This window comes from Abramis brama, assembly GCF_963993115.1.
Source record: "Abramis brama genome assembly, chromosome: 18".
In the NCBI taxonomy this organism is placed as follows: domain Eukaryota; kingdom Metazoa; phylum Chordata; class Actinopteri; order Cypriniformes; family Leuciscidae; genus Abramis; species Abramis brama.
The window spans coordinates 32,876,033-32,903,099 of NC_139980.1; the positions used below are offsets into that span (position 1 = coordinate 32,876,033).

At 36.3% G+C, this 27,067-nt stretch overlaps 1 protein-coding gene across 1 annotated transcript; it reads left to right on the plus strand.

The window, feature by feature from the left end:
• Positions 1–25,796, plus strand: cpsf2 (cleavage and polyadenylation specific factor 2). Its single transcript, XM_084090639.1, has 15 exons — positions 1–152; positions 870–1,026; positions 1,758–1,917; positions 2,965–3,070; positions 3,207–3,336; positions 5,232–5,347; positions 6,661–6,848; positions 9,009–9,299; positions 11,577–11,677; positions 13,618–13,821; positions 14,646–14,798; positions 16,776–17,001; positions 18,501–18,812; positions 21,498–21,632; positions 24,780–25,796. Exons 2-15 carry the CDS (start codon positions 878–880, stop codon positions 24,870–24,872), a joined length of 2,364 nt encoding a protein of 787 aa, XP_083946765.1. The 5' UTR covers positions 1–152; positions 870–877; the 3' UTR covers positions 24,873–25,796.
• Positions 25,797–27,067: the final 1,271 nt, after the last annotated feature.

Below are 27,067 nucleotides of genomic sequence, written 5' to 3' on the forward strand. Positions count from 1 at the left end.
AGTGACGTCAACAGCGGCAGTAATGGCTGCTGGTCTCATCTCATGCCGCCGATCTGATACATTAAAATGAATTCAATATGATATTTCAGCAATTTTCAACAGTTATTAGTGACCGATCCTGCTGAAATCAAAAGTGGTATTACAAGATACGGGTATGCAAGCGTTTATGTACATAAATTAAGTCCATTTTTAAAGAGAAGCTCTTCATTTGTTTGGCTGCTATGTGTTTTCAGTTAGTTCAGATTAAGTTTAAATGTCAGATTTATCCTAATGTTTTGAATTTGTATAGTGTGTGAAGGCTCATGAATACTCATATGCATTCACTCTTTGAACTTACAGTTTTGTTCATTACATACTGCTGTTATTTTACCTGCATATTTATTAGTAATTATAACACAATGCTAATTTAGTATTGTGTTATAATTGGCTTTATGAATCTGATATTTTTTTATGTTTACAAAGCCTACTGTGGTGGTACCACGGAACAGTGCTGGTACCAGATACTAAAACAACGGTATTTGGATAAATACCATTGTTAGGGTTATGAATTCTTGGCATATTCATGTATCATGCCATAGTATTCTAATGTAAGTTACTGAAATGAATACCATTGTATTACTGTGGTACATGTACCACAACAATACAGTGGTTTTACTAATATTTAAAAGCGTAGTCGTGGTATAATACCGAATTACTTGCATATTTATATACCATGGTATTCCAGTCTGCTTCAAAGAATACCTTGGTTATGTTATTTTTGAGTAAAAAGGATTTTACGGACTATTCATTTTGGTTTCATTTAAACAGACTAAGTGTGATTGGTTTATGGTGGTTGTTTACTGATGATCTCTTGTTCATCCATCGGTCAGACGGCAGAATGACGTCCATCATCAAGCTGACGGCTCTCTCTGGGGTCCAGGAGGAGTCGGCCCTGTGTTACCTGTTACAGGTGGACGAGTTTCGCTTCTTACTGGACTGTGGCTGGGATGAAAGTTTCTCCATGGACATCATAGATTCCCTGAAGCGGTACGATAAGCTGACAATGAGGCGGTGTTATTTATATATTAAGTTATTAATGTTGTTTACATGTCTATGTGGTGTTTTTAATGTGCTCACTGCAAAAAATGCTTTTCTTACTTAGTATTTTTGTCTTGTTTCCAGTCCAAATATCAAAAAAAATTCTTAAATCAAGATGCATTTACTAAAGTAGTAAAATGCCATAAGATATTATATCTTGTTTTCTGGCGAAATAAATCAAAATTAAGTGAGTTTTTGCTTAAAACAAGCAAAAGTATCTGTCCATGGGCTAAGAAAAATAATCTTGTTTTCTGTTTGAATTAAGATTATTTGTCTTACCCCATGGACAGATAATTTTGCTTGTTTTAAGCAAAAACTCACTTAATTTTGATTAATTCCCCCGGAAAACAAGGCATAATATCTTATCTAATTTTACTTATCTAGTAAATGCATCTTGATTTAAGAATTTTTAGATATTTGGACTGGAAATCAGACAAAAATACTAAGTAAGAAAAGCATTTTTTGCAGTGCTTTAAGACAAACCATGGGCAAATTCATAAGTCGACACCATTGCTGAGTATTTTCTCTTTAAAACTGCAGTGAAAAAAAGACAGTCTCAAATCGCTGGTGTTTCTGACGTCACAAACTACCTTGTAACCAATCAGGTCAACTTGTGATCGTCAACTCAACTGTATAAATTCCTGTATGTGATTGTGTATTTGCCGTCCTGTGTCTGTCAGGTATGTCCATCAGGTGGACGCCGTGCTGCTCTCTCACCCGGATCCTCTGCATCTGGGAGCTTTACCGTACGCTGTGGGCAAACTGGGGCTCAACTGCACCATCTACGCCACCATCCCCGTCTACAAGATGGGACAGATGTTCATGTACGATCTCTATCAGGTGAGATGGACGGGGTTCAAATGAAGCGCTGCTTGTGATGTGTCGTGTGAATCTGAAATACTTCTTTTTAATTGTCAAATTAATAGTTTACAAGGAAAAAGTTGGCAACATTTATGTAATGAAAGTCACATAAAACTCAAATAAACAAAATGAACCCATTCACATATGCATTAATAACTAACATCAAATGACTATGACTAACATGACTAAACATCAAATCATTTTCATAATCATAATAAAAATTACAGTTTTGTTTTAAAAATCACCATTTTAAAATAATCAATCATTTTTAGAATAAATAATCATTTAACGAATATTTTATGGCAGGCTATTTGAGATTTCTGAATATGAAGCTTAAAATGATTTTATGTTTGTGTTGGGTTTGTTTTGAATAAGTTTATTTTTGTTTTATTGAATAATTGTTTAAAGAGACCGAGTTTTAAATTAATCCTAAAATTAATTTTCAGACTAGTTCAATTTATATTTTAATGACAGTTAAGCACATTTCCCCCCAAAACCAACTATTACTGTAATGCATCCAGATGTTGAAGTTTTGAGGGTTTTTGCTTTAATACCATTAAAAAAACAGTATAACAAATATTATATATAGTTTGAATTATTTTCGCATTACAGTAATGCTAAAGTTTTTTTTATTATTATTTTGTATTAAGGGAATATGATTTTTGGGGCTTAATTATCATGAAAATAAGTCACAATGCAGTATGGGTTTTGTGAGTTTCACCGTTATTGTTGTTGATTAGTTGTTGGCCAGTGTAAATGATTTAAATGGGGCAGATGGGAGCAAAAAATACCTTTTTTTTTTTCTTTTTCTTTTTTTTTGTGGTAGTATCAGTATGCATTAATATTTTTCTTTGAAAGAGATCTATGAATCATAGTTGAATTGTTAGTTGAATCCCCATAAAAATGTTTTGTTGTGTACAACACTTCTCGCTATTCAGTTTGATTGCGCAAATTAAATATCAGAACAAGTCAGAGAAACATTCTGATGACGAAACATTAATTACGTGTCGTCTTGTTTAATCTCAGTCTCGACACAACACTGAAGATTTCTCTCTGTTCACACTGGATGATGTCGATTCAGCTTTTGACAAAATCCAGCAGCTGAAATACTCTCAGATCGTCAACCTGAAAGGTGAGTGGATGTACCTTCTTCTTTTCAATGACAAGAAAACATGTCCTCAGAAATGATGAAGCTGTAATCCTCAATAACAGTGATAATGTGTCCTTTTTGGTATCTTGAAAGTTGATCATAATTTATTAACGAACAGGAAAAGGTCACGGTCTGTCCATCACCCCACTTCCTGCGGGTCACATGATTGGTGGCACTATCTGGAAAATAGTGAAAGACGGCGAAGAGGAGATCATCTATGCTGTGGATTTCAACCACAAGAGGGAGATGTAAGTATGAAAGAAATCACTGGAACATAAATTGAATGTAGCATCAGAAAGTTAATTTTAATTAAAGGGATAGTTCTCCCAAAAATGAAAAATCTGTCATCATATACTCACCCTCATGTCGTCCCAAACCCATAAGACTTCATTCATCTTCGGAACACAAATTAAGATATATTAGGCTTTTATTCACATATAAACATTGATCAGTGAACATACACAGAGCTCAACCGTACTTTGTTGGCTTGATTGCTTCTATTGCTCTCCTCATTTGTAAGTCGCTTTGGATAAAAGCCTCTGCTAAATGACTAAATGTGAATTAACTACATATTTTAAAGTCCCCCTGTGGTGAAAATCAAGCTTTTAATGTTGTTTATGTGTCTATGTGGTGTTTTTAATTATTCTACAAGACAAACCATGTGTAAAGTCGACACCATTGCTGAGTATTTTCTCTTTAAAACTGCAGTGAACCAAAAGGCCTATTCGCACGGGATTAGTATTACCCCTGGACCTCTGTAATTAGGAAATTACCCCCTGACGTCTGTGTTTTTGGTGGCTCATTCACACGGGCAAATAAATGTTCGTAATTCCCTTGAGTTTACGGACTTTACAGCGTGCGCCCACCCATTCACACTTCACTAGCTGAACGTGCTGAAACGAAGATCGCGCTGCAGTATTGCAATTCAAAAAAAGAACTTATTTAAAACCAATTTATTAGAGAAATATATTATATATATTATAGAATATCATATTATTGTATAAATATATAATGTATCTTCTTTTTCTTTTATTCTTTGTCCATATTTACAACAAGCCTGCCTGAAGAAGGTATTATAAATACCGAAACGTCGCGATAGGCTTGTTTTTCTATTCATTTTATTTGGTTTATTTCATTTTATATCATTTTTACTCTTTCACACTTTGATTTCTTGAGATACTTACAGGATGGACGTCTTTAGAGGCCGTGTGAGACAAAGAAATGCTCCACGATACAGACTACTAAGTTACACTACCACAAAAAGCGTCCAAACTTACCAAAAGAGCTTCCATGTTGCGCCAAAATACTTCATTTGACGTTTCCATGACAACGGTCCGAGTTGAGCTTCCGGATCACGTCTTTACTATAGTTTGTTTTCTCTTTTGCAGCACTTCATAGTTTTTATTGGAGAAAAACTATAATCGGATTGGAGTAGAGCATATCGAGAGATTTTATTGTTAATATAGTTTTAATACAGACGTAAAATGGACTGTTAAACGGCCCATAATGGTTATTACGTTCTTTAGGAAACGATAGGCTCACAGAAAAACAGTCCAAATCACAGACATGGGGATTCGCACGGGACTGGTATTATCAGAGGACCCCTGTGTTGGCCGAAATACGGTAGGTAATTTTCGGGGGAATTTTTACAGACATTTTTACAGACATGGCAGATTCGCACGGGATAAAAATCACAGACGACCTTTGCGATTATTACAAATTACCGGAGGTCCCTAGGTAATACTAATCCCGTGCGAATAGGGCTAAAGACAGTCTCAAAAACACGCTTTGAAATCGCTGGTGTTTCTGACGTCACAAACTACCTTGTAACCAATCAGATCAACGTGCGATCGTCAACGAGTGGATCTCTGAGCTGAGTGAGTGAGTGGAGGCGGGGCTCATTTGCATATTCATAGAACCGCATATACTTAATGAGGCAAGGGTGTCGAGTTACAATCAAGCTATTTTAAGGCATGAAGGAAAAAAAATATGTTTAAATATGTCATTTTGGTGATCAAAGATGAGTTTTAAGGAATAATACTGTTGACTACAGGGGGACTTTAAATATCTGAGGCATTCTGATCTAGGTGTAGAGTAACCCAGAATGCCATGATGTAAACAATGATGTTTGCTGTCCTCTCAGTCATCTGAACGGTTGCTTGCTGGAGAACGTCAGCAGACCGTCTCTCCTCATCACAGACTCCTTCAACGCCTCGTATGTACAGCCTCGCAGGAAACAGCGTGACGAGCAGCTGCTCAGTAAGTACAACAAACCCAGTAGTTCTCCTGAAAATGATGATGATGATGATGATGATTTGTCATCATATTAAGGAGAACTTCTCAAACCCACTGCTACAGTGAAGCAGAATTCCTAATGCTGTTCACAGGGATCGTACAAGATGTTTAAAGGGAGACTTCACCGATTAGCATTAAGCTTTGTATCAGTAGAAACCCGGTGGTATTTTCGAGTGACCGTGCTTCCCTCCCTCATGTCCCCCTGAGACGAGAGATTTCTGTATTGTGTGTCTGGAAAAAAACCTCAGATGACGCAAAAATCGTCATTTATCGTCATCAGAGGCTCGTTTATCCAGAGGCGAGAGACTCCAGCCAGTAGGAGGAGCTCGTCCCGCATGTCTTCAACCCGCCCATAGGGGGATCTCACGATAAAACGCCGTCTTTTCAGTTTTGAGTCGACTAGTAGCCTAGGTATATCATTTCTTCCGATACTGCCCTCTGTAACCGGTAGGCGTGACTTGGGAGTGTCCTCGTAGGGCAGCGAAGCAAGTGCATTCTGGGAGTTGTTGTCTTTCATCCACATGAGCCAAAAATACATTTTCTGTCTTTTCTCAGTCTAGAAAGCTCCAACTTCTAAAATAATTTCACATTTCTACTACATAAATGACCCAATTTAAATACACATTCATCTTTTCAGCGGTGAAATATCCCTTTAAAGTGCATGAAGTACTTGAATTAGATTTTTTTTGAGAATTTAAGTCCTGGAAAACCCTTGAAAACAGCAATATTTATGAATAAGTACTTGAAAAGTGCTTGAATTATTAAAAGACAATATACATGTATACATATACATATGAAATTAGTGGGTGTTTTTTTCGAAAAAACACAAGGACAATCTTTTCATGCAAAATTAATGCTGCAGACCGTCTGATATAGATATTGAGCCATTTCACATGGCTATTAGCGTGTTATTGCTCATATATTTCCAAGTATATGATACAACTTTCATTCTTCAGGTCAATCATATATTCATGGGAAAAGAAATCTGTTTGAATGAGGAAAGCGATATCTTTGTCATAGTATCCTTTCAATGGTTAAGGAGATTTCATGACGGGCTTGAATAGGATTTTGAAATCCTATTAAAATTGCATTTCTGGAATACATTTTTTAGAATTTGAAAGATAATAAAGATATTGTGATATATAAGTGAGATCTTTGATTGTATTCCTTGAAAACCAAAAACAGAAGTGCTTGAAGTCCTTGAATTTAATTTTACAGTATCTGTACGAACACTGTGTTCATTTGGACAAAGTGTGACGTTTTACATTCTCTTCCAGCCAATGTCATGGAGACTCTGCGTGGTGACGGGAACGTGCTGATCTCAGTGGATACAGCGGGACGAGTGCTGGAGCTGGCTCAACTCCTGGATCAGATCTGGAGGACCAAAGACGCAGGGTTGGGCGTCTACTCACTCGCCCTGCTCAACAACGTCAGCTACAACGTGGTGGAGTTCTCAAAGTCCCAGGTCTCGCTGCCACGGTCAAATCCTACGCAGGGGTGTGCGATTTGTGTTGTCTACGATAATATCGCAATTGTTGTTTTAAATGAGTGAGCTGGCATTATAGAGTGTTGCTCACTTTGCAAAAACCAAACAAAAACGCTTGCATTGCATGATGTAGCCTTTAGATATACAGGGTTTTTTTCCCCGCCCTTGACCTTTGTCTTATATTTATATCAAATTATATTGTTAAGCAATATCACACAAGCAAGAGTGCTGTTTGTTCCAGAATTGCACGATTGTGAATATCAGCACATATTGATTTTATAAAATAGTTCAATAAACAGTAAGTTAAACGTACAGTATGTAATTTTTTCGCCGCTAGGAGTCGCTAACCTCTTACAATAACAAAGGCGTAGATTGATGACGCAACATTTGCTAAGAATTATGGATCTTGTCGTCAACGTCAAGCCGACCAATCTAATAATGTTTATGGATGACTGAATACATCGATGTTTTTATCATGACTGTGATATGAAGCAGTTCGGGATTGCTAAGAGACAGCTATCAGCTCCACACGCGACGCGAGTCCCGCGGATATAAAAGGAATATGGACATTTCATTCTACCGAACTACACGCAGAATTACTACTCACAGGTCAGTTTATTAGACAAATTAAACTTGTGAGGTAACGCAGCGCTGTTTCACTTGGTCTAACATTACACTAGCACACTAAACTGCATTTGAATGTGTTGAAATGTATGTGTTAGTCTGTCTGTATGAGACTAGCAGTAAGCTAGATCAACATTAGAATAACATACAGATCATATTCTAACATTTTATCATTGTTGAACTATAAAACATTGATTAGTTTTATGTAAATGTGCTCACCTGTTTAATAAAGTACATGTAGGAGCGGTCGAAGTCTCGGACGTGGAGCTCTCGTTTGTATACTGTCTATGGGAGCTCTCGGCATCTCGAAAACACCGCGCTGATATTGATTCTCGTTTTAGTTCTCCTTTTTTATCCAAAGTCTGCTTGCCATGGTCCATAATGTTTGAACGAAACAACAACAGCGTGCAAATAGACATTGCGAACTACACATTTGTCCACGTCTGTCGCTTTGGTTACTATCAGACGGCTCTGGTTCATAGCTCTGGTTGCTATGGCAGCACGAGCCATTGACGGCGACAAAACGGAAATAAAGAAACGGGACGTGTCTTCGAATTAAATTACAAATTTCTCCTGGTTTGAAAGTTGTTGGAAACAGTCGGGATAATGTAAGTACACAACTAAAAAAAAATATATAACATAGATATAGTGATTTTTGCTATTTTTAAAGCAAAAAAGTTACATATTGTGCCTTTAACATTTTGAGTTAAAACAATATGTTCTGTTTTTACTTTTTGTCAATGAAAATGTCCTAATGAAACCACAGAAGAAGTTTTTTTGCATCCCTGAGCAACACACAGCGGCGCTTCGTTACTGAATCAGCGCTTTGAACGAATCAGTTTAATAAATGATTCAATGACCGAATTAATCTAGTTGAATTTATTGATTAAATGCAAGAATTTGACATAAAAGATGATGCATACATTATAAGATTATAAAAGATTATAGATTAGCAAGATTATAAAAAATTGCCGGTAATCCTTTACAATAAGATTTAATCAGTTAACTACTTTAGTTAACATGAACTACAAATTAACAATACTTCTACAAGATTTATTAATCTTAGTTAGTTCATTTCTACATTTACCAATGCATTATTAAAAAAAGTTAACATTAGTTAATGCACTGTGAACTAACATGAACAAACAATGAACAGCTGGATTTTTATTAACTAGCATTGACAAAGATTAATAAGTACTGTAACAAATGCTCATTGTCAGTTCATGTTAGTTAATACATTAACTAATGTTAACAAATGAGACCTTATTGTGAAGTGTTACCAAATAGCCATTGTAAGGTTTATGGGGGCATATATTGCCTCGCACTGGAAACGTTCATTTTTGAACTGACCACTGCACAGAATATGAAGTATTGAAAAGCTTAAAAACCAGCCAAAAGCACAAAATGGTATCAACAAAATCCCAGTCATCCCAATATCACACACCCCTAATCCTACGAAATGGAAATTTTCTCTATGTCATATCTCGGATATAACGTTCCCATGTTCTCTCACAGGTCGAGTGGATGAGCGATAAACTGATGCGATGCTTCGAGGACAAGCGGAACAACCCTTTCCAGTTCCGGCACCTCTCGCTGTGTCACAGCCTGGCCGATCTGTCCCGCGTGCCCAGCCCGAAGGTGGTTCTGTGCAGTCAGCCCGATCTGGAGTCGGGTTTCTCACGGGAGCTCTTCATACAGTGGTGTCAGGATGCCAAGAACTCGGTCATCCTCACCTACAGGACCACACCGGGAACACTGGCCCGCTACCTCATAGATAACCCGGGGGAGAAGAGGATGGACCTGGAGGTGAGGCCCCTAGATTATTAGATCAGCCCTTTTCTGGCTAAGAACTGACTAGTTCAGAATATTGTTGTCAAAAGTACCGACTTCAGTTAAAAAATGTGACAATACCAGCATTTCCTTCCAGCATTTTGAGCGTTGTTCAACGGATTCTTAAACACCTCTGATTAGCCAGTGTGTTCACGCACTTAAAATATATGACTCTGATTGGCCAGTGTGTTCACGCACTTAACATGTGTGACTCTGATTGGCCAGTGTGTTCACGCACTTAACATATATGACTCTGATTGGCCAGTGTGTTCACGCACTTTACATATATGCCTCTGATTGGCCAGTGTGTTCACGCACTTTACATATATGATTCTGATTGGCCAGTGTGTTCACACGCTTAACATATGACTCTGATTGGCCAGTGTGTTCACACACTTAACATATATGACTCTGATTGGCCAGTGTGTTCACACGCTTCACATACCGTATTTTCCGGACTATAAGTCGCTCCGGAGTATAAGTCGCATCAGTCAAAAAATGCGTCATGAAGAGGAAAAAAACATATATAAGTCGCACTGGACTATAAGTCGCATTTATTTAGAAATTTATTTCACAAAATCCAAGACCAAGAACAGACATTTAATCTGGAAAGGCAAGTTATTCAACTACACAGTAGCACACAGAACAACAGGCTGAGTAGGTGTCCGGTGTGTTAACACAACACACTAACAGTTATTCAGCTACACAATAGCATAAAGAACATATACCTGGGAGGCTGAATAGGCTAAATTAACATAAGCCAGTGAGTCCAACAAGCAAGTTACCAGTAAACAAGTTCACCAAGCACCCGCGATCTCATTCCACATCACTGAATCCATTGAATTTTCTTCATCCTTGGTGTCGCTTCTGAACAACTCCGCCATAGAGCGCCCTCTCGTGGCTGTAGACGGTAATGTTTTCATCTCAGTCTGAATTAATTTTGATATATAAGTCGCACCTGACTATAAGTCACAGGACCAGCCAAACTATGAAAAAAAGTGCGACTTATAGTCCGGAAAATACGGTATATGACTCTGATTGGCCAGTGTGTTCACGCGCTTCACATATATGACTCTGATTGGCCAGTGTGTTCACACGCTTAACATATATGACTCTGATTGGCCAGTGTGTTCACACGCTTAACATATATGCCTCTGATTGGCCAGTGTGTTCACGCACTTTACATATATGCCTCTGATTGGCCAGTGTGTTCACACGCTTAACATATATGACTCTGATTGGCCAGTGTGTTCACACGCTTAACATATATGCCTCTGATTGGCCAGTGTGTTCACGCACTTTACATATATGCCTCTGATTGGCCAGTGTGTTCACACGCTTAACATATATGCCTCTGATTGGCCAGTGTGTTCACGCACTTAACATATATGACTCTGATTGGCCAGTGTGCTATGAATGTGACTTTGTGATCAGAATTTTCCAAAAGTAAAAAAGTATTATTTCAGACATACCTTTAAAAAAGAAGTTTAATTTAACTTAGTTTTAAATATACCTTTAGAAGTGCCGCTAACACTTTAGTTTAGGGTCCAATTCTCACTATTAACTAGTTGCTTATTAGCATGTATATTACTAGGATATTGGCTCTTTATTAGTACTTATAAAGCACATATTAATGCCTTATTCTGCATGACCATATTCTACTACATCTCTTAATCCTACCTAAACTGAACAACTACCTAACTAACTATTAATAAGCAGTAATTTTGAGGCAATAGTTAGTTAATAGTGAGAATTGGACCCTAAACTAAAGTGTGACAAAAAACACTTTACAATAAGGTCTTATTTGTTAACATTACTCTGTTTAATATGTACGTCATGTCAACTGCACAGGATGTGACATGGCGAAACTAAAGTACATTGATGACACATCTAATAATTATTCATGAGATTGCGTGGCCTTATCCTATGAGAAGACACTGACCTTTGCTAATAGACACTGAATTATTCATGAGACCTTATTGTAAAGTGTTACCAAAGACTGCAACAACTTGATTTGAATCTGTTTTGGTTGTATGTAAATAGTTTGCATATGTCTCTCAGACAAATCTCTGAATATCAATGATTAGATCCCACACATTTTTGCCAGATCTTATGATTAGTAATTCTTCTGTAGTGCTTTTAATTGATATGTTTCAGATGATCAGTGGATATGCGCACTAAATATGGGATTGTGCAGCGTTTGATGTTTGACTTGTTATTTTGAAGCTTTTTTCTTTTCTTTAACTAAACCAGATAAGAAAACGGTGTCGACTGGAAGGGCGAGAACTAGAGGAATACTTGGAGAAAGAGAAAATGAAGAAAGAAGCTGCCAAAAAACTGGAGCAGGCGAAAGAGTGAGTGGGAATGAGTTTGAGACTAAAATACTGTCAGAATGGAAAAACTGCTTTGATTCACCCTGAATGCACTGCTTATCAAACCAAGTCTTTCTTTCAGCATTATTTATCAAGTGTAGGGTGGGTAATTCTCTGCAAATATTCAAAGGACAGATCCTCGCTGAAAAAAGCTATAAATATTTCATGAATCATTCACGCTAGAGCTGCACGACTGGGTCAAAAAGTTATGTTAAACATTCAACATCCTCGCTGCCGCTGCTTAAAAAGGAATAAACTCACTTTGAAACAGCAGCTCTCGTGTTGATCAGGGTGAGCAAATCTGCTCTTTTCTCTCCAAATTAATTCATATTTTACCCACGCACTGTTGCAAATGCCTTTATACAGTTATGCTCCTTAAAAGAACCAATTTTGACCCAAACTAAGTGAACTGAATGAAAAATAACCCAGTTCTCTTTTATAGTGTCCACTATTGTCTCTTCTGCTCACCATGCCTGCATTTATTTGCTCAAAAATACAGTAAAAACAGTAATATTGAGTAATATTATTTACAATTTAAAATAACTAGTTTTCTATGTGAATATATAGTAAAATGTAATTTATTCCTGTGATCAAAGCTGTATTTTCAGCATCATTACTCCAGTCTTCAGAGTCACATGATCCTTCAGAAATCAGTCTGATTTGATGCTCAAGAAACATTTCTGATTATCAATGTTGAAAACAGTTGTGCTGCTTCATATTTTTGTGGAAACTGATACATTTTGAATAGAAAGTTCAAAAGAAAGCGTTTATTTTAAATAGAAATATTTTGTAACATTATAAATCTCTTTACTGTCAGTTATAATCAACTTAATGCATCCTTGCTGTTTTAAAAAAAACGTACTGACCTCAAACTGATGAATGGTAGTGTACATTGACCTTTTTTATTATTTACATTATTATTTTGGGAACCCAGTCACCTTATTTTAAAATATAATCGTGAATTGTTACATATGTAATATATTCATATTAATAAAATATCACAGTACACAATATTTTTTATTGTATAAACAACAATTTATTAATATCTACAACTATCATTGTTTTATTTCTGCTTCATATTTTTGTGGAAACTGATACATTTTGTTTTTCAAGATTCTTTGATGAATAGAAAGTTCAAAAGAACAGCATTTATTTTAAATAGAAATATTTTGTAACATTATAAATGTATTTACTGTCAGTTATAATCAATTTAATGCATCCTTGCTGAATAATAAATTGTAAAAAAATGTACTGGCCTCAAACTTATGAATGGTAGTGTACATTGACCTTTTTTATTTTTATTTACATTATTATTTTGGGATAAAGTTACCTTATTTAAATACAATCGTGAATTGTTACATATGTAATATATTCATATTAATAAAATATCACAGTACACAATATTTTTTATTGTATAAACAACAATTTATTAATATCTACAACTATCATTGTTTTATTTCATTACTAATATTATTAATTTTCATATGACTATTACAGTTTTATTATACTGTTGTAATATAAAGTTGAAATGTCCTCATAATGTCGTGCAATATGCTTTACTTTGTCTGAAACTAGTAATTATACAGTCAGTTATGACCCCACATTAGAGACTATACAGAATAATTCTGCGTTTAAAAATCACGCAACTATTTAAATTAACTCCTGAATTCAAAAAGGTCATTAAAAATGGGTAAAAAAACTAAAATATACAGTTTCCTTTATACATTCAGTTTGATTTAACCAAACCGTGCTGAGAAAAGCACAGTTCATGAGTATGTGACATGTCGTTTCTTTACTTTTACGCCTCGTCGATGGTAATCTCAGCCATTTGTGGTTTAATAATCCCATTCAGCCATATCACAAGTTCAATCATCTGGCTTTACGTTTGAGGTTCAGTAACAGCATTCTGTGTTCCTGGTCAGGGTGGACTTGGACTCGAGTGATGAGAGCGATATGGAGGACGATCTGGAGCAGCCGGTGGTGGTGAAGACCAAACATCACGACCTGATGATGAAGGGCGAGGGCGGGAGGAAGGGCAGCTTCTTCAAACAGGCTAAGAAGTCCTACCCCATGTTCCCAACACACGAGGAGCGAATCAAGTGGGATGAGTACGGAGAAATCATCAGGTGAACAAGACGTGTAGCTTGAATGCAATGCACATTGCTTTGGATAAAAACATCTGCCTAATCCATAAATGGAAATGAATTCGAGTTCTTCCTCTTACAGTAAATGGTATCAGATGGTAATACCATGGTATTTATGCAGTAATCATGGGTTTGTGCTAATAGTTGCTAGGGCTGCACGATTTTGAAGAAAAATGCAATATGCCATAACTCATTAAATAATGCGATATTCGATATGATAATGCTTAAAGTGTGTAAAATAAACTTTAAAATATATTTTAAATTATATAACCTACATGTGTTTCACATTCTTTTAGTGACAAGAAAACATCCCTACATCTTCTGAAAGTGAACATCAGTGTTTTACTGTAGCATAAGAAGTGTTATTTTAACATCAGTGTAAACCACGGGGTTTAGGGCATTAGGTTTATTAACAACACAAACTGAATAATCAAATGTAAAAATAAAACACTGATTAGTTTTCACTGTATGAATTAAATGTATATCATGATTCTTAGTAAAGATACAAAGGTTATTCAGCCAAGAGCTTTTGTTCATGATTTTCTCTGTATTTTGTTCATGACCACAGTTATTGCAAGCCGTTGCGATATGCATATCGCGATATATACATTTGCAATATTTCGATATATTGTGTAGCCCTAATATTTACTCTATACGCTAATAAAAAGCAGTATATTTTATGAATCCCTGAGAATATGTATACTTTTTTTTTTCTCTCTTAAAAATGCTTTAATTTCTGTTTATTGTGTAATTCATGTGTCAGTTCTGTATTTTCTGATGAGTGCCCTTTGACCCCTGACCCTCAGGCCAGAGGAGTTTCTGGTTCCTGAACTCCAGGCCACTGAAGAGGAGAAGAGCAAACTGGAGTCTGGACTGATTAACGGGGACGAGCCCATGGAGCAAGACCTGTCCGACGTCCCCACCAAATGCACCAGTACTACACAAACACTGGAGATCAGGTGAGGACTTCACCATGACATCAAGACCCTCGTAAAATGACTGTTATTACTGATTATGATAGATTAGTGAAAAAAATCATTTCATGCTTGAATGAATATTAGCAAATGAGTTGCTACGGCAGTGTTCAGGATTTATTCTATGTATTTTTTAGGTTAGATTGTATTAAAACCTCTGCAGTGTTCAGGATGTGTCATTCTTGATTGTGGCCTGCAGGGGTCGCTCTACCTCTGGCATGTTAGATTGTCACAAATCAGTGTTTGGTAAAAATGTCACGCTTTTGCTGAGATGTAAAATCATAGAGGTATCCTACAGTCAGTGAAGGAATACCCATGTTTCCCACACACACTCGTATACTCAAATGTCAGTGTTTGCCGTTACGCTGCTGTCAGTTTTAACAGAATAATTGCTCCGAGTGCTTAATAACACGCCTAATAACCCTCCATCCATCTCTAATGAATTGATCTTCCGTGGCTTTTGTGTTTATTTGCAGCTGAACTGGTACATAATATGAGTTCAGACTCCATAATCAGCTGAGAAAATATTTAAAGCATTTGAGATTTAATGGTAGGACACTTACCAGCATTTTCAAATGATTAATTCATCAATTTCAAAGCTTAGTTATAAAATTAAAAATCATTATCTCACAGACTCAAGCACATGTGACTCTTGGTTTTCTCACTAAATGAGGACATGAACGCAAAGTTTGAGAGTCATTTTACCAGCATTTCACCATTTCATTTGATAAAAACCATGATCATATCATATACATACTTAACTCAAACTCAAAGGAGTTCACGACAACCCGTCAAAATAAGAGTTCAGATTAACTTGAAATTGTGACAAAAAGTTAGCCTATTACTATTGTACAGAGGAATGTACTACTTAAAATAATAATAATTATAATGCAAATAATTTAAATGTTATTTTTAAAGGCATTATCACAATATTAATTTTAACTGTAAATCTCTGTTGTGCAACACTTTGTTTGCGGAAAAAATAAAAAGGAATTGTTAGATTTTAATTTGGCTACATTTTAGAATTAAATTGTTCATGTTTTTTATACATTTTTATGAAATCATAAATCCAGAAAAATTAAAACAGACAACACAGAAGTTCTATAACAAAAAACATTTCATATGGACATATTATTGTAAAAATCTCTCTCTCTCTCTCTCTCTCTCTCTCTCTCTCTCTCTCTCTCTCTCTCTCTCTCTCTCTCTCTCTCTCTCTCTCTCTCTCTCTCTTTATAATATAAAAAATATGCTAACATTTACTATTTTTCATGATAAATGTTTGTTTTGTGTTGGAAATTAGTAAAATCAGAGTAATCTGTTACTGGTATTTTGGTAAAAATTTAAATGTGGTTACATTGTCTATGAACTGCATCTTTGAGTATAAAAAAGAGAATTTATTTATTTATTCTATAGATTAATCTTACTGTAATTAGTCAAAATCATCTTTTTTTTGTTACAATTTGACTACATTTTAGAATAAAATTGTTCAGGTTTTATGCCTTTTCTGATTACCACCATTTTTTATACATTTTTATTAAATCATAAAACCAGAAAAATGTAATGTTCTATAACAAAAAACATTTCATATGGACATTATTACATTATACATTATAAAAATCTCTCTCTCTCTCTCTCTCTCTCTCTCTCTCTTAACAATTAAAGTTGTTAAAGAGTTGAATAAAGAGTTGTTAAAGTTTTATGAATTAAATTTATTAGACATGCTTTTAGATTATTAAAATTTAATTAAACCATTAAATCATATGCATAACTGCGTCTGAGTATAAAAAAGACAATTTTTTTTATTTATTCTTACTGTAATTGTTCAAATTCATCTTCTTTTTTTTTTTTTTATGTGTTGTGATTATACATTTTTTTTAAATGAATATTGTATTGCTTGGTCATACGGTAGAATGACCCAGATATGCAGCATTGAGACTCATTCATTCATCTGTTGTGTCTCAGAGCTCGAGTCTCGTACATCGATTATGAGGGCCGTTCTGACGGGGACTCCATTAAGAAGATCATAAACCAGATGAAACCCAGACAGCTAATCATCGTTCACGGCCCGCCTGAGGCCAGCCAGGACCTGGCCGAGTCCTGCAAAGCCTTCAGCGGGAAAGAAATCAAAGTTTACATGCCCAAACTGCAGGAGACAGTGGACGCCACCAGCGAGACCCACATTTACCAGGTAATACTTCTCTCTGTATGTTTTTAAGATTAAAAATGTCTTTTTTATATATATATATGATGAACATGCTCCTGAACACTTAATGTTTCTCTTATTTTCAATCTCCCCCATTCGTTTTCAATGGATGGTCATTTTTGACCAGTATAAGCTCAGATCAATGAGGCTTACGATCAGTCAGTTTCTAAAATACATACAAAATCTGTGCTAATTGAAAGATAATAAGATGACAAAAAGATTGAATCCAATATTTGGTGTTAATATAGCATAACGAGAGACTTGTAAGCTTTTTTTTTTGTAGGTCAGTCATTTTTTAACAGAAACAACACAAGTGTAACAAGGTGGGGGGCAAAAATCACAAAAAGTCTATGTTTAAATTGTTCGTTTTAAATTTTAGTCCAATGCGATGTTAACTTGCATTTTCGGGAAAAAGAAAATCCTCTCCAGGTCAAAATGACCCGAACACAACCTGAGGGTTAAATGTTAAATGTTAAATATCAGTCTTCTTTATTTAGTGGAAAACATTGTGAAAACATGTTTGGATTATTTTAAACCACTTTTTTCATTGTATTTTATTCCTATTACTATTGTTTTACACAATCATTTCTTAGCACCTTTCTAAATCTCTTTTTATTATTTTTTTTTTACTAATTTTAAAATGGTGTAACAAATTAACACCATAATTAAAAATATAAATATTCAATTTACTCTCAATTGATATGAGGTTATTTAAAATTAGATATTTAAAATGAAATGTATTTTGGGAATGTCTTGCAGTGTGACATGCTAAACTCCATTTTACTGCTCAATATAAAAAATATTAAGATATATTCAGCAAATGTTCTGGGAGCTTTGAGTTGTGAATGTTTAAAAAGAGAAAAAAAGTCTTGTTTTCATTATATAATTCCCTTTAGATATGTGACCCTGGACCACAAAACCAGTCACAAGGGTACAGTTTTTGAAATTGAGATTTATACATCATCTGAAAGCTGAATAAATAAGCTTTCTGGAAAAAATCTGGAATCTGAGGATGCAAAAAAAATCTAAACATTGAGAAAATCACCTTTAAAGTTGTCCTTTTATGTTCGTGCTTTTGCTGCATTCACTCACAAAAACACGAACATAAAAGGACAACTTTAAAGGTGATTTTCTCAATGTTTAGATTTTTTTTGCATTTGCATATTCCAGATTTTTTCTAGAAACCTTATTTATTCAGCTTTCAGATGATGTATAAATCTCAATTTCAAAAACTGTACCCTTGTGACTGGTTTTGTGGTCCAGGGTCACACTTTTTTTTCTCTTTTGATTTTTGGCATAGAAGAAAAATCAATAATTTTGACCCATACAATGTATTGTTGGCTATTGCCACAGATATACCCGTGTGACATGTGACTGGTTTTGTGGTCCAGGGTCACATATGATTTATAATTGTAATTTTAACCACAAAGTGTCCAGTCTTCTGAAATATTGTCAGACTGATGCCGCTTTAAATGTCGCTGTAGGTCAGACTGAAGGACTCTCTGGTCAGCTCACTGCAGTTCTGTAAAGCCAAAGACACCGAGCTGGCCTGGATCGACGGCGTTCTGGACATGCGGGTGGAAAAAGTGGACACGGGTGTCATCGCGGAGATGGGAGACGCGAAAGAGGAAACTGAGGATGGAGAAGTGACCATGGACGTCACAACGGACCTCTCGACTGAGCCCAGCGTCACTGCTAACCAGCGGGCCATGAAGACTCTGTTTGGAGAAGATGACAGGGAAATCTCAGAGGAGAGCGACGTCATTCCCACGCTGGAGCCGCTGCCTGTTCATGAGGTGAGAGAGAGATCAAATACTACATTAAGAAGACGTTTAGCATGGAAATCATGTGATTTACAGTTTGTTTGTCAGAGAAAATGAGAGAAAATAGGGGAAAATAAATGAGGTGGAACTAGGAATGCACGATTTGGGGGAATAAAATTTCCCCAAATATATATATATATTCTTTGATAAAAATTGTGATTGCGATTTAATAGTGAAATGAAGAAAATTATTTGCTTTACTTGTTTTATATATAAACAAAATAAATATTGCTATTGTAATATTTCACTGTAGAATAAAAAAAACGTATTTAAGAAAAGTAGTATAATATTAATTTTATTTTACATTACAGCTGTACAATTACAATATAAAAAGATATATTAATATTGTAGTATTTCACTGTAAAATAAAAAAAGATGCAATTTAATATTGAATTTATTGTGATTTACAAACTTTTGTGATTTTTATAAATCAATATCACTATAAAATTATAATAATAATATTAATTATTAATATTAAATTAAAATGAAATAGTATTAATTAATTAATAATAATATTATTATTATTATTATTATTACTACTACTACTTAACAAAAATGTAAAAAATTCGAAATCAAAACGGAAAAATAAATATTACTATTGTAGTATTTCACTGTAAAATAAAAATAAATCCTGATAAAAAATTATGATTGTGATTTCAAAAGGAATTTAAGAAAATTCCAAGGTTTGCTGTGCTTGTTTGTAGGGCTGCGCAATTTCCTGCCGAGCGTCGTCTTTTAAACAAGTTCTTAAATTACAACATTTAAGTTTGGATGGTGCACTTTCACATCTATTCTTAAAAATGGGGGTGACAGTTAAGGGGTTAACTAAACTTAAAGAGCGGCTCACGCATAAGAACACAGTGCTGCGCTTCACTCTGAAACACTGCACATAAATGTATTCAATTAAACTGTGAAACTGCGATTTGATACTAGCTCTGCCATATTGCAATTTCGGATATGTTGAGTAGTCGTGCAGCCCTAAGTGGAACATAGAGAGTGAGTTACAATATAAACTGGGATAAACTGAGGTTATGATGAAGGTTAAGATAAAACTGTATACACTACAATTCATTAGGCATCAGGGAAAAGAGTTTAAAATAGATCTGCTGACTGAAGAAGCAGGATGAAACATCTCATCAAACACTCCACAGGCTCTGAGATGAACAGATAAGGTGTTATATTTCATGGCTCTCTGAAATGCTTGATTCTGATTGGTCAAGTGTGACACTCCAAGGTCAGTTATTGGCCAATGATGATGCTCATCCGGGTATTCAAGGCCGGCTCTGCTTTCATGTCTCTTGTATCACAATGCGGATAGACGTGCACTCACTCGTTTAATTTAAAGGGGTGGTATAATGCCCTTTTCACAAGATGTAAAATAAGTCTCTGATGTCCCCAGAGTGTGTGTGTGAAGTTTTAGCTCAAAATACCCCACAGATATTTTTATATAGCATGTTAAAGTTGTCACTTTTTGAAGGTGAGCAAAAACACACCGTTTTGTGTCTGTTCCTTTAAATGCAAATGAGCTGCTGCTCCTGGCACAGGGGGCGGAGCTTCAACAGCTGCACTCACACAGACATGCACTGAAAATTTCAAAAACTTTTAGCCTTTTATGTTCAAACCGGAGTCAGAATGATGGAGAGACTCAAGAAGAAGTGACAACATGTAGAAGCAACAGGACATTTCTGAATGGTTAGTTGATGAATTTATGTAGCTTATGTGTAGTTATCTTCTAGTCATTGATTAGCATATTCTGTCATGATAATCTATAAATCGCGTTCCGGGGGCGGGGTTTATGTAAATTCTGGGGTTGGTGATGTCACTAACCCGGGAGGAATGTGGTGTAGTCTCTACCAGCCGTTTGTTGTAGTCCTTAAAAAGCGATTTCTTTAAAAGCAAATATCTCCCTTTGCTTTGAACTTTGAGCGTCATAACTTTGCAGATGTTGTTTATGCTCAAACAGCAACATTACACACTAACTAAAAGTGAAATCATAATCAACCACCCCTTTAAACCCCTTTACTACCATCTTGCACCTCTGTTATTGACTGTACTTACTGTAAAATATAACTGGACGGTATTAGTATCTACGGTAATATTTCTGAAGTGTTCATCTTTGTTTGTACGCTGTAATGGATTATAAAATAATAAAGTTAAAACAGTTTCTTCTTAGATCATCGTTTCACGTCCCTGTCATTATTTCGAGTATGTGGTGAAAAGCTGTGTTATATGAACAAGCAAGTGTTATGACTGTACATTATCCCTTAAATGCCTGCCTTGTTTGAAGTTGTTCATTCTTCTAGGCTCAAAGCGGCTTGCTCTAGTAACTGTTTAATGAGCATTTCAACTCAAATCAATGTTTTCTGTCTAATAATTTACTTAGCTTTCCTGTAGCTCAAACAGTAGAGTGTTGGCGCTTGCAACGCCAAGGTCGTGGGTTCGATTCAAAGCAAGAACTGATAAGAATGTAAATGTGTACCTTGAAATGCAATGTAAGTCGCTTTGGATAAAAGCGTCTGCCAAATGCATAAATGTAAATGTTATGTGGCAATAAGCAGGATAATGTCCATCCAGAGGGTTTTGCGATAACAACCAGCTGGATGTACATTATCCCTTACTTAGTGAGTACGCATAGTAACATAACACGTGTTCTTCACAGGTCCCAGGTCATCAGTCTGTGTTCATCAACGAACCTCGACTGTCGGACTTCAAGCAGGTTCTGCTGCGCGAAGGGATCCAGGCGGAGTTTGTGGGAGGAGTTCTGGTGTGTAATAACATGGTTGCTGTCAGGAGGGTGAGTGGAATCAGATTACACCTCACAATATGCAAATCATCTGTAATGAGAATTTGATTAAAGGAAAGCACATTATGAGGCATATAATCATGATGTGTTCTTGGGCGTAATTTCCTTGCAAAAAGCCAAATCTGGGTCCGACAATTCTGGGACGTCACCTTTAAGATGCATTTGTGCAATGAACTGCACATTTTTAATTGAAAAAAAGTAAAATTATAAAACTGGTATCGGTATCTATTAGGGATGTGCACAACGACTAATTTCATTAGGGAAATTTTGCAACCAACTAGCCTAACCACTACCCCCGGAGACAGTCTGTAAATGCTTTCCAGTTGAAATAGACTACTTAATCTGAGAACTTAAGGTTACCTTTGCGTTTTTTGGGTACAGACGACAACGTTGTCAAAATGAGAACGACTCAAAAATGCTGTATTCTGCTGCCAGGCCAGTAGATGGCGATGTCACTTTGTAAAGAAACACCACGCGCCTACAGACTGAACACGTAATACGCACGCGCATGATGTCACGGTTTCACAAATTCATGTTTTTGTAGTTTGCACGGAGACGATAACAGTATCATTTTCAAAAGTTTGATACCCGTTTTGAAAAATTCGACACCCATTTTCAGGCCCCCAAAACGTTATGTAAATGAATGACCGAAATGCATAAAAAGTTTTCCATTTTTAGTTGAAAATGGTGTTGTGTAAACGCCACTTTAGACAAGTAATTTCACTGAGAAATGAGGATTACTGAGAAAACAGAGAAACACACGGAGAGCATCAGCTTTAGTTTCTGCTCTGACAGCCGAACGCTGTGAGTGTGTGTTAGACACCAGGAATGGTGAGAGAACATACGTTTTTCATCTTCAAACTAAACTTGAGTCTTCGGCCGACAGAGTTTAAATCCCGTCTGGCTAGAGCTCTTCCCATAATGTTAACGCGTTAGTTCAGTAAAAGGAGAGCAGACGGTCTTTTGTGGCTGTTTGAACACATTCGACCTCATGAGTGTTTACACTACGAAAGCAATCAAATGCGTTTTCCTTTGGAAGTGGTCGAAAGCTCAAAACATTTTAGACCCCGTTTACACCTGTATTTAGCATCGTCCACTTGTGATTCGATTGACCAAAACGGGTGTGTTCACACCTGGCATGTTTGGCTTGATTAAAACGAACCCTGGTGCGATTGCTCTGTTAGTGCGGTTCATTTGAATAAGTGTGAACGCTGCCATCTGAACCCTGGTGCACCAAACAAGCGGACCGAGACGCTGAAAAGATGGATCCAAACGAACTCTGAAATATGAACGCAACAGACCAAGACATGTAAACGAACCAAAAACAGGACATGATGTCACAAGATGCGACCCTAAAAAGGACAGAATCCTCAAGCATGCCTGGTTCTTCTCGTCATAGTGGCGACTGATCACAGTTCGGTACAGACATCAGAACCTCGTCTCCTCACTGTGTTTGTGTGTGTGATGGAGGGATTCCTGCCGCTGTTTTGACTCCTTTACACATTTTATAAGCTCTTCATGAGTTCTCAGCTGGTCAAAATACCACCATATGTAGGCTACATATATATAACAAGCGCATTTATCCCAGAACACAGCATTATTTTGGATGTTTGGTAAGTTCTGACGTGAAATATACATAACAAAAGCCGACCAATCAGGTTGTGAACACAACCCTATGCCTGTATCTGAATCTTTAGGTTCTGTGTTAAAATGCCAATGTGAACGCTAAGCAGACCAGGACAAAATGTTATTGTTGTTTTGTTTGTTTTCTGTCTGAATTAAGCGAACCGAACTACAAGTGTGAACACACCCTAATACCAGGTGCAAACGGCCTAAAGCAACCGGAGCTTCTAACAGCAGCTGCAGTGACGCGATGACTTTACAAATGGCCAATTGTCTCTTTTATTTAAAAGGCGGGACTCATATTGCGTGTTGCACTTCCTCCCATTCATACTAATATGTGACCCTGGACCACAAAACCAGTCTCGAGTCGCACGGGTATATTTGTGGCAATAGCCAACAATACATTGTATGGGTCAAAATTATCACTTTTTCTTTTATGGCGAAAATCATTAGGATATTAAAGTAAAGATCATGTTCCATGAAGATATTTTGTAAATTTCCTACCGTAAAACATCTATTTTTGTGAGGGGATGCAGCACAATCGCCAACATAAATGAACAACTTTAAGGCCGTGTGTCCACCAAAGCGTTTTTAGCCAGCTGTAAACGCCTAGCTATGGGCGCTTGAGAGCGTTTTGGCAGCGTTGCATTTTTTTTCAGTTGAGGCGCTTTGCTTGTTATGATATGGATTTTCCAAAACATATTTTGTTTCTGTGTTGATTCTATATTAAAATGTCGATACAATGTAACATATTTTCTCTGGCTCTTGTTTTAAATTATTTTGTTCCGTTATTATGCTTGTTGTCGTCATCTGTTGATGTACAAGCAGAATGTGGCGGTTGGTCGGTGTGGTTTTAGTCCCGCCCCTCCTCCACTGTGATTGGACGGCTGGGTAAAAAGTGACATTGATGAGCGCTGCGTTTTACCCAAACATTTGAACATTGAACATTTTTCAACTCTCGGCGACCAGTAAAAAACGCAGAGCGATCAGCGCTTTAGCGTAAAAAAAACGCCCAGCGCCTCGTTACGCTCATGGCGTTTTAAAAACGCGGCGCTCCCATTGAAAACAATTGAAAAAATACGCCAGCCGCGTGAAAAAAAGCGCTTTGGTGGAGACACGGCCTAAAGGTGAATTAATTTTTTTTTTTTTTTTTTTTTTGGGCACCCTCAGATTCCAGATTTTCAAATAGTTGTATCTCAGCCAAATATTGTCCTATCATAACAAACCATACATCAATGGAAAACTTATTTATTTATGATGTATAAATCTCAATTTCAAAATGGTGACCCATGTGACTGGTTTTGTGGTCCAGGGTCACATATGAGTGCACCGTGAATATACCGAGTCTTTGGAACGGTATATCAGGAAACTACCACAAAAAGTGACCACTTAGCTTCCTTCTTGTGTAAAATCATCTTGAGACTCCAGCGTTTAGCTGTTTTTGTATGCAGGAACACCTCACTGCGTGCTGTTCAACTCTGACCCCGTTGACCCCTCTCTCCCTCTCTTTCTCAGACGGAAGCGGGCCGCATCTGTCTGGAAGGCTGCCATTGTGATGACTACTACAGGATTCGTGAGCTGTTGTATCAGCAGTACGCTGTAGTTTAGCTCTTCAGTGCTGAACGGCTCTCATTCAGCGCCAGACGAACGCTTCATTTCCTTTTGTAGCGTTTGACTTGTGTATATTTTATAATTGTTTCCCTGCACGTTTAAATGGCAGATGCTCTCTCTCTCTCGAAGTGACCCAAAATGAGAGCATCTGTCTGGACTGCAGAAGAATCGTCGCTACTATACTTTTGTTCAGAACTGCTGGATGCAAAGAAACGTTTAAGCCTTTTTTTACTAAACCCTTATTTTGTTCACAGATAAACTTCGGTTTTCGTAATGAAATGTTGTCAGTGTGTGTTTGTGTGTTTACCTTTATTCATTTGGATGCTTTTATCTAAAGCCACTTGTGCTTGTTCAGAATGGCATACTATCATATGCAGTATGTATGCTGTGCAAACTATGCTAGTTTTCTGTTTGCAAGGAATATCGACTACATTTGCCAAAATGTGCAGTATGCAGTTGAACATAATGGATATTACAGGTGAAACTCGAAAAATATGAATATCGTGCAAAAGTTAATTTATGTCAGTAATTCAACTTTAAAGGTGAAACTTATATATTATATAGACTCGTTACATGCAAAGTGACATATTTCAAGCCTATATTTGTTATAATTTTGATTATGGCTTACAGCTTATGCAAACCCTAAATTCAAAATCTCAGAAATTTTGAAAATGTTCATAAGCTGTAAGCCATAATCATCAAAATTATAACAAATAAAGGCTTGAAATATCTCACTTTGCATGTAATGAGTCTATATAATATATTAGTTTCACCTTTTAAGTTGAATTACTGCAATACATGAACTTTTGCACGATATTCTAATTTTTCGAGTTTCACCTGTACAGTATATCCCACAATGCAATGCTCTCCCTTCCATTTACAATTTGAAGAAATAAACTAGAAGTAACACCAGCCATTATATTTTTAACTTTTTTTGACTCATTTTTTAATGTAAAGTAAGGAAAGTTTTGCTTTGATCAAAACTGCAAGAAAACCTTAATGCTACTTACTGAATTAAACAAGCAGTGAAGTAATTTTGAAACTACTTTCTCTCCATTATTCAATGGAAAGAAATGTATACTGCTAGTATTTCATTGTGAGCATTCTTTGAGCTCTACGTTTCATCCATGTGAGGATGAATATATATCATATAGGAATCGATTCCTTGACCTCGCCATGTCCAGCGCTGGGATAAGTTCTTTCTAACACGCTACACAAAAATGACACTGATATACTTTGCGTCCTCATATTAACTGCATTGTTGTCCTTCATATCGTCTTTCAGCTCATGACTAATCCACATCATGCCCTCTTTCCTTGACCTGAATAACACGGTCAAAGCTTCCTGCGGTGTCATAAATCATGTGGTAAAGTCAAGTTTTTTTTCATCTGAGAAATCTGGCTAAGATGAAATCATGTTTGACGTATAAGAGCCTTGAAATTGCAATCCATGCTCTTATATCATCAACACTTGATTTTTGTAATTCTTTATATAAGGGTATTAGTCAAGCATCTATTCTACGGTGTAAGCGGCCCCTAAGTTAATAACTAATGATCGTTGCGACGGAAGTGAATCAATCAAAACTAACTTTATTCTAGAGCTGCTGTAAAGCCAAAACAATCTCTGTTACTGTAATCTCCTATTATCAATGTAAAGCTGCTTTGAAACAATCTATATTGTTAAAAGCGCTGTATAAATGAAGGTGATTTGACTTGACTACGGCTGCAAAAGGTTCAAAACGCTGCAGCGAGATTATTAACGAATATTAAAAACCGTGAACACATCACTCTCTTTACATAGGCTCCCTGTACAATATTGGATTGATTTTAAACTTCTTTTATTGGTGTATAAATCTCTTCATGGCCTTGCACCGACTTATTTATCCGATTTTTTTAATGGAGTATCAGACAGGAAGAACTTTGTTTGGAAGATCGTCAACTCAAAATTTGCTGAAAAGTCCAAAGACCAAGTTAAGCCAGAGAGGGGATCGTGCATTTGGGGTAGTAGCTTACCATTACATGTTAGGGACGCTGACTCTGTACATATCTTTAAAGTACAACTTAAGACACATTTGTTTGCCATGGCTTATTCATCCTTTTGATGATCATTTTTATTCTATTACTATTGTACTATTTTGTCTATCTTACTGAGATGATGTAAAGCACATTGGTCAACATGTGTTGTTTTAATAG